Below are 13,510 nucleotides of genomic sequence, written 5' to 3'. Positions count from 1 at the left end.
ACACATGCATGCATCTTCTTTCCTCTGGAGTGGCTAAAGGTTTGGGGAACACAAGTACACATCCACTGACTAGATTCATACATGTAGGTGTAATGAAATTTGCTTAGGTTTTGCACAATGTATGAATCCATTCATTGTGAGTTATTCAACGGACAGCTCATAGCTTGGATGAAATGAATAAACTGTAGGAAAAGAGCAGGCTGAGCTGCAAGGTGGAGCTAAACATGTCATCAGTTTGGAATCACTGTGTTGCCACAACAGACCCAAGTCCATCCTCCAGTGAATTCTACTGACCCTTATCTAGTGCCAATTTAGCTTTGACCATTAGTTGACTAGATTCTTATGTATAGGTAGCAATAATAAACTCTCCTGTGCTTTGAACTCAACAAATGCTCCTGGTTATTTGCACCTGACATTAGCCCCATTACTGTTGCTATGTGAAACTCAGTCATTCCATCTTTCTCACCTACACACAGACCTGCCCTAAAAGTTGAGACATGCATTTAGATGCTTCAAGTAATAAAATATTCACTATTCTAGCAGCTTTTCATCTTAGTGAAGATCTATCAGCGATCTAAGATCTATCACTGCTAAATCTATCAGCGTTCAGTTATTAAACTCATAGCTACATGACTCACTTTGATATCTACACAATATCCACATTCTTGCTTTGTGCTTCATAAACCAAGAAATATTGGGATTACCAAGATCTAGAAAGGAGGCAGTCAAGGAAATTGCACAATCTGAGCTTCTGTCTTGGATTGCCTACACCCAAGAACCAGGCAAGCATTAGCAGCTTCCCAGAACAGGTGGGACACCATTAAATTTTTTGTGTTTGTGTCATCCGACTCTTTCTAAAGTGTCAGCAGAAACTAATTGAGCAATTTCTTTCATGGCCAGGGAAATAGTTAAATGATGACAGTAAACCAGGGATTTTCCTTACTGGAGTCCATATTCAAGACTTTCAGAACCTTCTAAAAACAATCATTTATTTCACTGTTTTATTTGAAGGCACATGTTCACAGCCCATTTTGTGTTTGCAGACTTACACCAACACATTTAACTGCCCTCCCTGCACAAAAGTGAGACGTCTAAGTCATGCCCTTTCCTTAAAAAAAAAAAAAAAGGAGGAAAAAAAATCAACATTTCTGTGGACTGACCTACTGTCCTCTGTCCTTTGCCTTAAAGAGAGGCTGCCAAGGATGACCTCATGCCATAGCAACAGCTTCCCTCCCGCTAGCCAAAGAACCTTGCTTCTTTCCATCTGCACGTCCTCTCACTCTAATAAAGGAAAGTCCTTTGGCAGCAAAACACTGCACTCTCTTCCTTTCTACTGCAGTTTTGAAAAGAAGAGCAGAAGACAGCCTTTTATTGTCCTCTTTTGGGGTGAGAGTTAAGCCAATTTCTTCCTTTGCACATTTTCTTTCTTTACCTGCACCATGTCACAGTTGAACTGGGCTAGGAGAAGGCTCCACTTGGATAGGTCTGCCACTCCTGTGCTGCTTTCTATGCAGGGCTTCAGCTCCACTACTGTGCCTGGTTTGGTATTTTTGGTACTCTCTTTCCAAGGAGATGCTGCAGCAGAGCTTGCAGTCTAGGAAGGAGAGAGAGAGAGACAGAATGAGAAAGTGAGCTTTCCTGGATTTGGCCGGAATCAGATAGAAGAGAAGTAACTATGACTTAACTGACCTTTGGTTCCAAAACCAACATTGGTTTGGGTACGAAATGGCAAAGCTGAGCTTTAATTGCCCCACCCTAAAACTCTGTATTGCTGAAAAGATGCTCAGCTTTGTGTTAAGTCTTCTTTACTACCCGCTTGAAAAGTCTTGGAATTTGTTCCATTCCTTCGAATGTGCAGCTGATCCAACAACAGTATGGTATGTGTGTGTGAAGTGTGCCACTTCATATGGCACTGTTTTCTTTATCCAATCCCTCCCAAAGGTGCTTTTTTCAAGAGGACTTTCTTCTTTTTCTTTGAAGACGTTTCGCTTCTCATCCAAGAAGCTTCTTCAGCTCTGACTGGATGGTGGGGAATGGAAGGATTTATACTCCTTGCGGACAGCTCGTCACTTGCATTCTTTTAGGGAGTCGTTGAGGCCACTTGGATGTTTATCTGTGTCCTCACCTGAGTAGTGCAAATGGGTGTGGAGCCTTCTTGGAACTGCTGAAAGGATTGTTGTTGTTGACTGGAGATAGATGATGTTGTATTCCTGCCCTTGTCTTTTAAAAAACAAAGACCATTCTTTTGAAGTCAGCAAAGTCCACATTTCGACAGAGAGGACTGCTGGTTTGAAAGAAGGGTCAAAGAGGCCATCTATGTCAAAATTGAACAGCCCTCTCCCAATAGAGGGGGAGGGATACGATATCATCTATCTCCATTCTACAATGCAGTCCTTTCAGCAGTTCCAAGATGGCTCCACATCCATTTGCACTATTCATTAATCCTGAGGACACAGATAAATCTCCAAGTGGCCTCAACAACTCTTGAAAAGAATGCAAATGATCAGCTGTCTGCAACAGGGGTTGTATTCATTTACCTTTGCTACAGGTTCGCAAATGTGAGCACGCACGCATGCACAGATCAACAAAAACAGGACGTGATGACGGTCAGGTGGATGGGTGCAGCCTCCTGTAGCCGCCACTACCGGTTTGCTCGAGCCGGATAGAACCAGCTGAATACCACCACTGGTCTGCAAGGAATATAAATCCTTCCATTTCCCACCATCCAGTCAGAGCTGAAGAAGCTTCTTGGATGAGAAGCGAAACATCTTCAAAGAAAATCAAGAAAGTCCAGTTGCCTCTTGACAAAGCACCTTTGAGACAACCATAACCTGGATGACTGAAAATCTCCATAGACATTTACCCAATCCTTCCAAAGCAGTTCAAAGATTTGCCAACCATCTTCACTCCTGCTGACTTAAGCACACTGAGAAGGTGCTGAGAAGAGAATGAGCCAATCAGTGCTTCCTCCAACTAACCAGCAGAAGACTAAAAACACCCCAAACCCCAAAGTCATTGAATCAGAGGCCCATTTACGTTACTGCCTGCTCATGAACAACTACAACAAAATTTTCACTCCAATAATTAAATTGGTAGTCCTCCCTGCCACCCTAGGTCTTTAGTATACTTTTCCTTACTTGTAAATATGTAAGAATTTGTAACAAAGTGAAGCTACCATTCCTCTTATAAGAAAAATCTCTCTTGATTGCTGCAAAGGTAGCATGTCTAGTCATAACTTTTGCAACTTTCCCTAATGTCTCCTATTGCAGTTGTCAGACGCAAGAATAGCCTGCAAATTCTAAAGAAAATTCTTAATTTTTAGGCAATTTGAAGAAGAACTGCTTGTAAGGGGACTTTTTCCTCTGCCTTGGGAGTAACCAAAATCTCATTTTCCCATTCCACATAAAAGGGAAAGAGAGAAAAAAAAGTTTTTTAAAAAGTTGGGTATTTTCCCAAGTGCCTGGTCCATCAGAAAGAGAAAGGGAAATTGTCAAAATCTTGACAATTTCACAATGGAATCAAGGACATATTCCCTTTAAAAGACCTCAGTGATGGCTGAGGCTCAAAAAACAAGGGTTTTGCTCCAGGGAGGAAATGGAATACCCATAAATTCTGTGGAATGCCATATTTAGGAAAAAAGCAAGCTTTTATGTGGTTTGGGTTATTTTAGAGCTAAAAAGAAATAAATCAGGTAAACTGCCAATTTAGCCAAAGCTGTAGGATTATAAAGGCCTGTAGTTGTTTTTTAACTGAGACAGAATCTTTGTATGAATGTGTTCCAAATACAGGTAGTCCTTGACTTACAACAGTTCATTTAGTGGCCATTCGAGTTTACAATGGCACTGAAAAAAATGACTTATGACCATTTTTCACACTTACAACCATTGCAGCATCCACCTCGTCACTTGATCAAAATTCAGATGCTTGGCAACTGACTCGTATTTATGACAGCTGCAATGTCCCAGAATCATGTAAGCCCCTTTAGCGACCTTCTAACAAGCAAAGTCAGTGGGGGAGCCAGATTCACGTAACAACTGTGCTACTAACTTCACAACGGCAGTGATTCACTTAACAAGTGTGGCAAGAAAGGTCATAAAATGGGGCAAAACTCAGTTATCAAATGTGTCACTTAGCAACAGAAATTCTGGGCTCAATTATGATTGTTAAGTCAAAGACTACCTGTACACATCATTCCCATCCCTCATTTTTTGTGTGAGGCAGCCATTTTAGATGGTAGGAAAGAGATATTCAAAACCAACTCTTTGCTAACATCTAGTGCTAATCTGAATTTTGGCAGCTCAAATCAGGTAATCCCAGTTTTAAGCTTTATACATTAATATTACCATACTTGATGGCATCAGATGCTAATGATGACTGATATTGCAGCTTTGCTGCTTTATCCTCATGCTTATATTGGCTTGAAATAACAATATAATAGTTCTGGTCATAAAGCTGTAATTGCTCAGCAGTTAATGTATTTTCATTGATACACACTACGTTATAAAGTAGTGGGTGGCAAATTTAATATTTATTGATTTATTAAATTTTTATGAAGTTTTCTGTTGTTAAGCAAGACATTTAAGTGAATTTTGCCCCATTTTACGACCTTTCATGCCACAGTTGTTAAGTGAATCACTGCAGTTGATAAATTAACGACATAGTTAATCTGGGGAACCACTGACTTTGCTTGTCAGGAGATTCCAAAAGATGATCACATGATCCCAGGATACAGCAACAGACATAAGGTTGAACCAGTTGCCAAGCATCTGAATTTTGATCAAGTGACCATGGGGATGCTGGAAAGGTTGTAACTGTGAAAAACTGTCATAAGTCACTTTTTTCACTGCCATTGAACGATCACTAAATGCACTGTTGTAAGTCGAGGACTACCTTTATTTAGTTTAGGGAAGGGGTGGGCAACTGTGGCAGTGGTGAAATCTAAAATTTGTTACTACTGGTTCTGTGGGCGTGGCTTGGTGGTGGTGGGTAATGTGGGCATGGCTTGGGGGGGTGGGGGTGGCCATTTTTTTTTTATACTTTTAAAACCATTTTTTCTACAACCTCTTCAGAGAAGAGGTTGTAAACAAATGCTTTCAAAAGGCTCTGACGATCCCAGCTGAGTTGCCTGATCGGCAGAGGCTTTTTTTCTTTTAAAAGCCTCTGCCGATCAGGCAACTCAGCTGGGATCGTCAGAGGCTTTTAAAACCATTTTTTCTACACCCTCTGAAGAGCTGCACGATCATCAGAGGCTTTTTTTTTTTACTTTTAAAAGCATTTTTTCGGCCGAAGAAGTTGCAGAAAAAATGCTTTTAAAGATTTAAAAAAAAAAAGCTTCTGATGATTGTGTGGCTCAGCTGGGTGGAGAGGGGAGCAGGGATTTTTGCTACCGGTTCTCCGAACCACCCGCCTCCATCGCTACCAGATCGAGCAATCCAGTCCGAACTGGGAGCATTTCATCCCTGAACTGTGGCCCTTTTACAACCTGTGGATTTCAACTTCCAGAATTCCTGAGACAGCCAAGCTGTCTCGGGAATTCTGGGAGTTGAAGTCCACAGGTTGTAAAAGGGCCACAGTTGCCCACCCTTGGTTTGGGGAATTATACTTTATTCAACACAAACATTTTAAGCTGTCTTTGCCTTTCTGAAAGCTGGCTTGGTTATTAATTTGCTTTATATCCTGCTTCTCAGCAAATTTCTGTTCCGCTGTAGTATTTGTCCTTTACATAATGGCATAAGAATGCAGTCCATAGAAGCTCCCTGACCAGTTTCAGGCTCGCTGCAGCCTGCATCAGAGTGTCCATTGAATTACTTCGGTTGATTTGAAATCCATCAGAGTGTTTGCATTTCCACTGAATACAAGAATCTGGTTTATAAGGAAAGGACTGTCCATTTGGCTCAGCATTTGCCATCGTGACTGAGGTCACGACTGCAGGAACACTTTTCTAAAAGCCATTCCGAAGACTGCAAATGATGAGGTTGTTACATAAGCAACATTTCCCAAAATTGTTATGTTTAACTTTTATGTTAAATTTCTTCTAATTTAACTACCCTGCTCTAGCTTTCTTTCCCTCAGGCTCCAAGAGAAACTAAAGCAATTTCTCCTGAACTTCTAAAACAAAAGCATGACTTCATGCCTGCTTGCTTTACAAATGAGCTTTAGACTCGGGCTCCTGAAAGGCTGACTAAAGACACTTATTTTAAGCAACTCATCGAATGGCAGCCCTGAATAGCTTCCAAGCTTTGTTCTTGAGCTCTGCAATGACACAATGTTTTGTCCCTGCTCCAAGACAGCTAAGGGACTGGCAGCTATAAAAGTGACCGCTATCTAAACTCAGCCAAAACTCCAGCAACAAAATACTAACACTGCAAATACTCTACCTCAAGTCCCACTGGGGATACAGAGATCAATAGGACTTATAAGATAAAACACAGAACAAGAAGCTTAAAATCACCTTTGTAAAATATGACATAAAAGGATCCCCAACTATAGCACAGGAAATAGAAAGTGATGGTGGGAAAATAGTCATCATACCTATGGAACAGGGATAGGCAGCTCAGGGCCCTCTCAATCTTTTTTTTTTTTTTAACTCCAGACATCTTGAAATCATGAGTACCCTGTTTCCCCTAAAATAAGACATCCCCCGATAATAAGCCCAATCGGGCTTTTGAGCACATGCACTAAGCCTTCCCCTGAAAATAAGCCCTCCACGAAAGTATTTAAATGCATGCGCACCCGCTCCCTGCCATTTCCTCTGGTTTCCTCCATGCACCCCAAAATAATAAGACCTCCCCGAAAATAAGGCCAAGTGCTTATTTCGGGGTTCAAAAAAAATTAAGACAGGGTCTTATTTTCGGGGAAACACAGTACTGACAGTAAATTGTAGGAACTTTCATCGTACATTTGTAGAGCAGCAAATGACACATAACATAACTAAGGAATATGATACATCTGAGTATATATCGCCTCTACAGAGAAAATGCAATCCTGTGGTTATATCTACAACACAAAAGGCAATAATTTTATGTTGTACAATGCAATGTTTAGTTAAATTCTCCCAAGAATATATGAATTGTTCAGTCCCTTCAATCATATATATTTGATTTTAAGGCCAAGTAGCAGAATTCTCTTTCCTTTCACAAAGATTTCATAATGCCTAACACTGTGAGGCCCATTATACTATAGAGATGTATTGAATCAGAATAGGAGAAAATGAACAAAGCTAATTCCCAGTGAATAGCAAGCTGCACTGGGTGGTAAGTCAGGCTAATTTTATGCAATGGCTTAGGCAACCTGGAAGCACATTGCAAAAGGCCACCATTAAAGAAATGCTATCGGCAATGGAGTCCTTCATTATAACGTTTGCACAATTGAATATTCCTACCATAGGGCAAGCCTTAGTGTGGTAACTGGAAGTTGTGCTCTCCCACTGTATATTGAGATGTGTTGAATGATTGACTCCATCGAAACAAGCTTTAATATTAGTCATCTTCTATGAAATATACCCTCCCTAAAGGGCCCCAACTATTCTGCTTCATATTCAGCACCACATAAGTATATGTTTATTATTTTTTTTAGGACTTTACATTTTCTGCAATGTTACTACTATGACTTCATTTTAAATAGGTATGTTTTTAGGAGACATTTTAATAGACCAATGTTTTATGGGTTTGGAATTATTTTTAATTGTATTTATTATGATTTTATATTTTAGCATGCTTCTATATGCATTTTGCCCTGCGGACCATCGCTACCATGTAACTAATGATTTTAGAAATTAATAGAATAAAACTTGCTGAACTATGACTGTCATTCTTCCCAGTCAGCATGACATTTGACCACACTGGCTGAAATAGTGAGAAGCAATCCAACACATCTGGAGGGCCACAAGTCACAGAAAGGCAGTCCAAGTTGTCATTCCCCATGCTGTGCGTCCTGTTCAATTTTCCACTGAGATAAGCTTATGGATTTGCTTAGTAACCTAATTCATTTCCTCCCATGAAATTTTCCCCAGAAATGAGTTTCTGTCTGGCAGGAAAGAAGGAGGGAGGTTGAAAATGAGCAAGAAGGTCACTCTACGCAGGAACACAAAAAAGGGACTGTCACAGGCAGCCTTTGAGACGGTGGAGGGTCGGTAGGTGACAACTGTGTCCCGACATCTTGCATCAGCTTATGCTTTCAGACTAAGTTGTTTGTCACATCCTCTTGGAATCAGCCGTCTGTAATACTAATAAAACAATACCCTGCTCATTTATGTTGGCTGCAGATACTTTGACATCATGTGTTGTTTTGCAACAGGACTTCTAGACTGTATCATTATATACACCTGCTCACAAATGAGATGGGACAATGCTGTATTCAGATATCAGAAAGGCAGATGGTGAACTAGTTTTGGAGATCTGTATCCCAACCATTTCTACAACTGGATACATGCTGTTTATCAAGCAAGCAGTTTTTAAAAAGTCCTTTATAAGAAAACCACAATGCTACTTAATTTAATACTAAGTTATGGAGTTTTAGGAGGCACAATTTTTTTAAAAAAAGCAGTCAAAAGCTACAGGGTTTGATGCAAAGTCATTACTGAAATTTAACAGAACAGAGACTGTTTGAGCGGATGAGATAGACAGCTTGGTGCATTAAGCTAAAATGAGGTTTATATACCATTTTAACATGGGTTTTTTTTTTCCTCTGCTAAAAAAAACTGGTTGGAAAATGTGCCTTTATTACTTGGCTATCACAATCAGAGCTTCAGATCCATATTTCCTAAAAGCTGCATGAGCCGCATGTGGTACAAGGCATGTGGGTGGTCCGTTTCTGTTTTTCAAGATCGATTGTATTTATTTCACCTCTTCATTTGATCAGCATGCATGAGCCCATACCTTCCTGAAAGCCTGTCACAAATTCACGCAAGCATCCAAACAGATACTCTTTTGTTTTGTGGTTGGAAAGTAAAAGGAATGATAGCTTGGTGTTCCAAAAGACGTTTCCCATAGGAGAAGGGTGGGGCAGATACTGAGTTGGCAGAGAAAAGAAGACTTAAGAAAAATAAAAAGTCTGCTGGAAAAGAGAACTTGTAGAATTGGAAGGAGGACTAATGGCTGGCAACCTGAGGAGGTAGTTTGTTGGTTGTTCAGAAGAGTCGATCCAAAGAGGAGAAGGTGCTGTGAGTTCCTTTCTACCCACTGCAGAGGCTGAAGTAATGGAAGATGTGAAGCTATATCGACCAGAGAGAAAGCTTATGGCAGCCTAAAAGGGTATGTTGGCCAGTACATTTAGCTCCTTACATTTTTTTTTCTAAATAAAATGTAAGAAGAGTATTTATAAATAGTGCAGTGTATATGTGTGGGTACACATTTGTTAAACCAATACTGTAGAATGCATACAGATTAAATTTAGGCTGCATAATATTTAGTACAGTAAAGGAAAAGGTCCGTTTTACAATGCATTTTAAATCTTTAACCATGATGGCTATAAGCCAAGCAAAGAATGGAATGTAGTTACCAAGTTGTAAATAACTCTTGCAAAGAAAAGCTATAAACTCCAAGGTTAATGCTGCTTTCTGTCTTAATGAAAGGAGGGGAAATCGTGAGTTTTGCACTATGTCAAATCCTGTGAACCCACAGCAGTCCCTGAGACAATCAGATTGTTCCAGAGAGACTAAATGAGAGCCTGTTATTTATCTTCTCTAATGAAAATTTTCTCTCCAATTTTCTTTAGAGCTGCGCCTTTTTGTAACTTAAAGGGGCTTATAAAAAAACTGAGAATCTATACCTTGCAAACAACCTGATGCATCATACTGGTCGTATATCTCATTCTACGAGGCAGTCTTCATGATCAGATTATGAATGCTTGTTTTTTCTTTGTTGTGAGAATCTGTAAATCGTCCCTCTTTGCCATTTTTCTACATAATATACTGCACATTGATTCCTCTTTTCAAGTACTATCTTCCCACTCAACAATAGAAAATAGAACATACTGGGTACTTTTAGTTAATATTGAACAAACTTCTATTTTAGTTTTAGATAAAATAATTTTACAGGGCCATAATGATTCTGAAAGAATTTAAGAAAGTCACAGATGAAGAAACTGGTCATCTGATTGACTGATGTTGATGCTGCCAAGTTGTTTCCACCTGCAGACCAACACACAATATACAGCATGTTACTAATAGAAACAGAATGCTGTCAGAGTGTGGATCATTAGGGCAAAATGATTTCTGTTCAGATGACAGCTGTAACTCCTAACTAGGTTCAACACTAGTTCGCTAGACCGTATCTACTGATGGTGGCTCTCTATCTTTGATTTAGCACCTTGACAGCCTTACTTGATTCAGATAACAAAGAGAGATATACTGCTTGGGGAAAGCCTTAAAATTCACAAGAATATGGATACATTGAGAGTTATATACTTCCTGATTTTATTTCTAGGCCAGAATGGGAATCTTGCACTTTCTTCCTTCACCTTTTCCAGTGCAAAGCATCAGTTATAGAAGAAACAGAGAAGTCTCCTCCCCACCCCAAATCTTCTATAATAGCCCCTTTAGTTACTAATTAAAAAGGATATGATAGAATGGTTTGGTTACAGTTTGGGAAGAGATGGATATGATTTACAGACTTCTTGAATGGATTGTCATCTTTTCCCTCCATAATTTAAGCACCTTGGGTGGAAAGACAAGACTTCAATGGATGAAGACACAAAACTAATTTCCACAAAAGGACTAGCACAATTTATAACAAGATTTTAAATATGAAGATGGTAATTGCATCAAAAGATTTGTGTATTTATTGACTACCATTTAGCAAGATGTTAGCCATTATAGGAGGCAAAAAATCTTTCTCAGAAGCATTACAAAAAGCATCAGTTGAAAGCAAGCCATCATAAATCAATTAATGCTTATCCTTCCTTCTGATCCAAAATTCAAAACATTCTGATAACGTATATTAATCAGTTAATGACGTGTATTCAAAAAATAACCTGAGGTTGGAGTCTACTAAAATCAAACATAAACTATATGTAAGAAGAGGTGCCTCTTTGTTTATAGATAAATCTCATGCAAGCCAACATCCAAAAATAATGTCAATAAACAAGGATTTGAATATCTAATGGAATTTATGGATGCTGGAAATGTTCACCAAGTTAGGCAATCTCCTGTTACTTAGGAGACTAGCAAGGATTAGATTAAGTACCTGCTGCAGGTAAGGATAGGCTCAAATCCACATTGATGTTCAAGAATTCCAATCCTTCATGTACAAAGTCCAGTGTTTTCCGAGTCAAGTTCCACTCCTAATTATCAACTGAATTCAACCATATACAGTAGTGTTCTTTAACTCGGCAGGATGTAAAAGAAACCTACCACAAAAGGTGCAACTCTGCCAACTAGAGAATTGTCACTACCCTGGGGGCTTCTCACATTCTGTTTTTCTTCCTTGGGTTCCACTTCTTTTCTGAGAAACACCTGTAGGAAAAATTAGGGTGAAGATTTATTATGTCCCAATTATGGAAAAATCACTGGAGAATAATCAAGTAGCTAGGCCAGGGGTCTGCAACCTTAAACACCCAAAGAGCCATTTGGACCCATTTCCCAGAGAAAAGAAAACACGGGGAGCCACAAAACCTTTCCTGTGCCTGACTATTTCTTGAGCAGCCACAAAACTAGCATATGTAGTTGAATTAAACATTCTGTTTTCTTCTGAAACTTTTCTTTTCTTGGATTTATCCATGGTTGGCCTACTGGAGGTTGAAAAGGTCAATAAATTGCATGCCGGTGGGTGTCACACATTGGCGGTTGTGACACATATTTTGAGTGACTGGGAGCTGCAGTAGAGGGGCTGAAGAGTCACCTGCAGCTCCAGAGCCGCAGGTTGCTGACCCCTGAGCTAGACACTGAGTTGCTAAGGTGGCAATGGCAAAATTCAGACTTTTCAATTTTACTGTATTTTATCAAATCCACATTCTGATTATGCTTTAAGACATGGGTATCAAACTTGATCGTATCATGTGACGTATCACGAAGTTTTTTGCCTTTGCAGAACCAGGGTAGGCATTTGTGTGTGTGACGCATTTGGTCAGTTTGACACCCCTGCTTTAAGATGAGTATTGCACCCCAATAATTGTCAGTGAGACATGATTTTTAACAAGGGTTCCACCCTTTAATTGTTGCTATATTGCAAGCCCACAGGTGGTCATAAGATGAAAAAATACACATTGCCTAAATTTTTCTTTCACTCATTTTCATAAGAAATGATCAGTATTTTTTTTAATTATTGGTTTTTTTAAACACAGTTTGAACGTAGTTCTTCATTCTTACACAAAGACTAAGCATGTGGATATGGAAAAAGAAGAATCAATAAATCAGACACAATAACCAATGGTAAAATGTAGCCAGGACAAAGTAGAACACCAGTATCTCAGAACATTTTATTCTCGGCAACATCTATCTTCCATTAGCTGACAAGGACTGTCATAATTCGCATATGAACAGAAAATCTATTAAAATAATGGTGACTTCATGATAGATGAAGCATCACATACTGTTTATCTGTAAGAAAACAATACATTACAATACTTATTCCACAAATATGTATTCTAAGCATTGGAAATAGTTGCCTTCCTGTTATTGCTGAACTCCTACAAGCTCCACTCAGCATATCCAATACTGAAATATCCTGTGATCATCCACTACTATCTCAAGTAGAAGTGAAAAGAGTGTGATGTGTGTGTGTGTGTGTGTGTGTGTGTGTGTGTGTGTGTGTGTGCCAAACATCTGTGCATATTATATTCAGGAAAGTGGGGAAGAGATAGCAGAGAAATTACAGTGAATGGGACAGACACGTAGATGTCCAAATTTCTCAGACTAGTAGTGTGAGATAAATAGGTTTCTTTGCAATAAAACATAAAATAATGATATAGCAAATCTGCAAACAACAAATACTAGGACAGTAATTGCATGATTTATCTCAAAGATTGGGAATTGCTATTGTGATAGGATATTTAATGAAAACGAACTCATACATAAATAGGACATTGATAAAAGTAGAAAATAGAATTAGAGCTATATAGGCATATTATGTATATAAACCTGATGCTTAACAATTTTCTGGTACAACAGCAATTTAATATAAACTAGGAATTAGAACAAAAAAATATAAATCTTATACTTAACAGCTGTGACATATGAGGCTATAGTTTAATATTCAAATGTTTAGTTACATTATTACTATTTTTTCTGAATATGTAACATTTTAAAGGTTTTTTTTAAAATCTAACTTTTTTATATTAGGATCTATCTATAACCTGGTGAGCTCAGTTTTCAGTATTTCTCTGCTGCCATCTAGGGCTCATCCGGATTTTTGCAAACTGCAGTTGGTAGCTCTACTTAAATAAACATTTGCTTTGTTAATAACTTTGGAATTTACAACAGTACAAACCTAAGAAACTTGTCTTATATTTATGTAGTGTGAAATAAACTGCTTTGGTCCTTAAATACTTTTCTCCCTATGAAGGTTTGATTAAG

At 38.8% G+C, this 13,510-nt stretch overlaps 1 protein-coding gene across 9 annotated transcripts in view; it reads right to left on the bottom strand.

Annotated features, from left to right (window-relative positions):
- The window catches only part of LOC117671845 (uncharacterized), a 64,478-nt gene that overhangs the window by 46,378 nt on the left and 4,590 nt on the right, over positions 1-13,510 (bottom strand). For 7 of the 9 annotated variants that reach the window (XM_087883078.1, XM_087883079.1, XM_034428068.2 and 4 more), the window contains exons 2-3: positions 11,351-11,452; positions 1,433-1,594 (exon numbers count right to left, since the gene is read on the bottom strand). In XM_087883078.1, coding sequence (XP_087739204.1) covers positions 1,433-1,594; positions 11,351-11,452 — 264 coding nt within the window. The remainder of the gene's footprint in view (positions 1-1,432; positions 1,595-11,350; positions 11,453-13,510) is intronic. The other 2 variants (XM_087883081.1, XM_087883083.1) reach the window with 1 other exon arrangement.

The sequence above is a fragment of the Pantherophis guttatus genome, chromosome 1 (genome assembly GCF_059756535.1).
Source record: "Pantherophis guttatus breed Tessera chromosome 1, ASM5975653v1, whole genome shotgun sequence".
NCBI lineage: Eukaryota > Metazoa > Chordata > Lepidosauria > Squamata > Colubridae > Pantherophis > Pantherophis guttatus.
The sequence above is the reverse complement of the archived record's forward strand: the minus strand, read 5'-3'. Positions and strand labels throughout refer to the sequence as shown.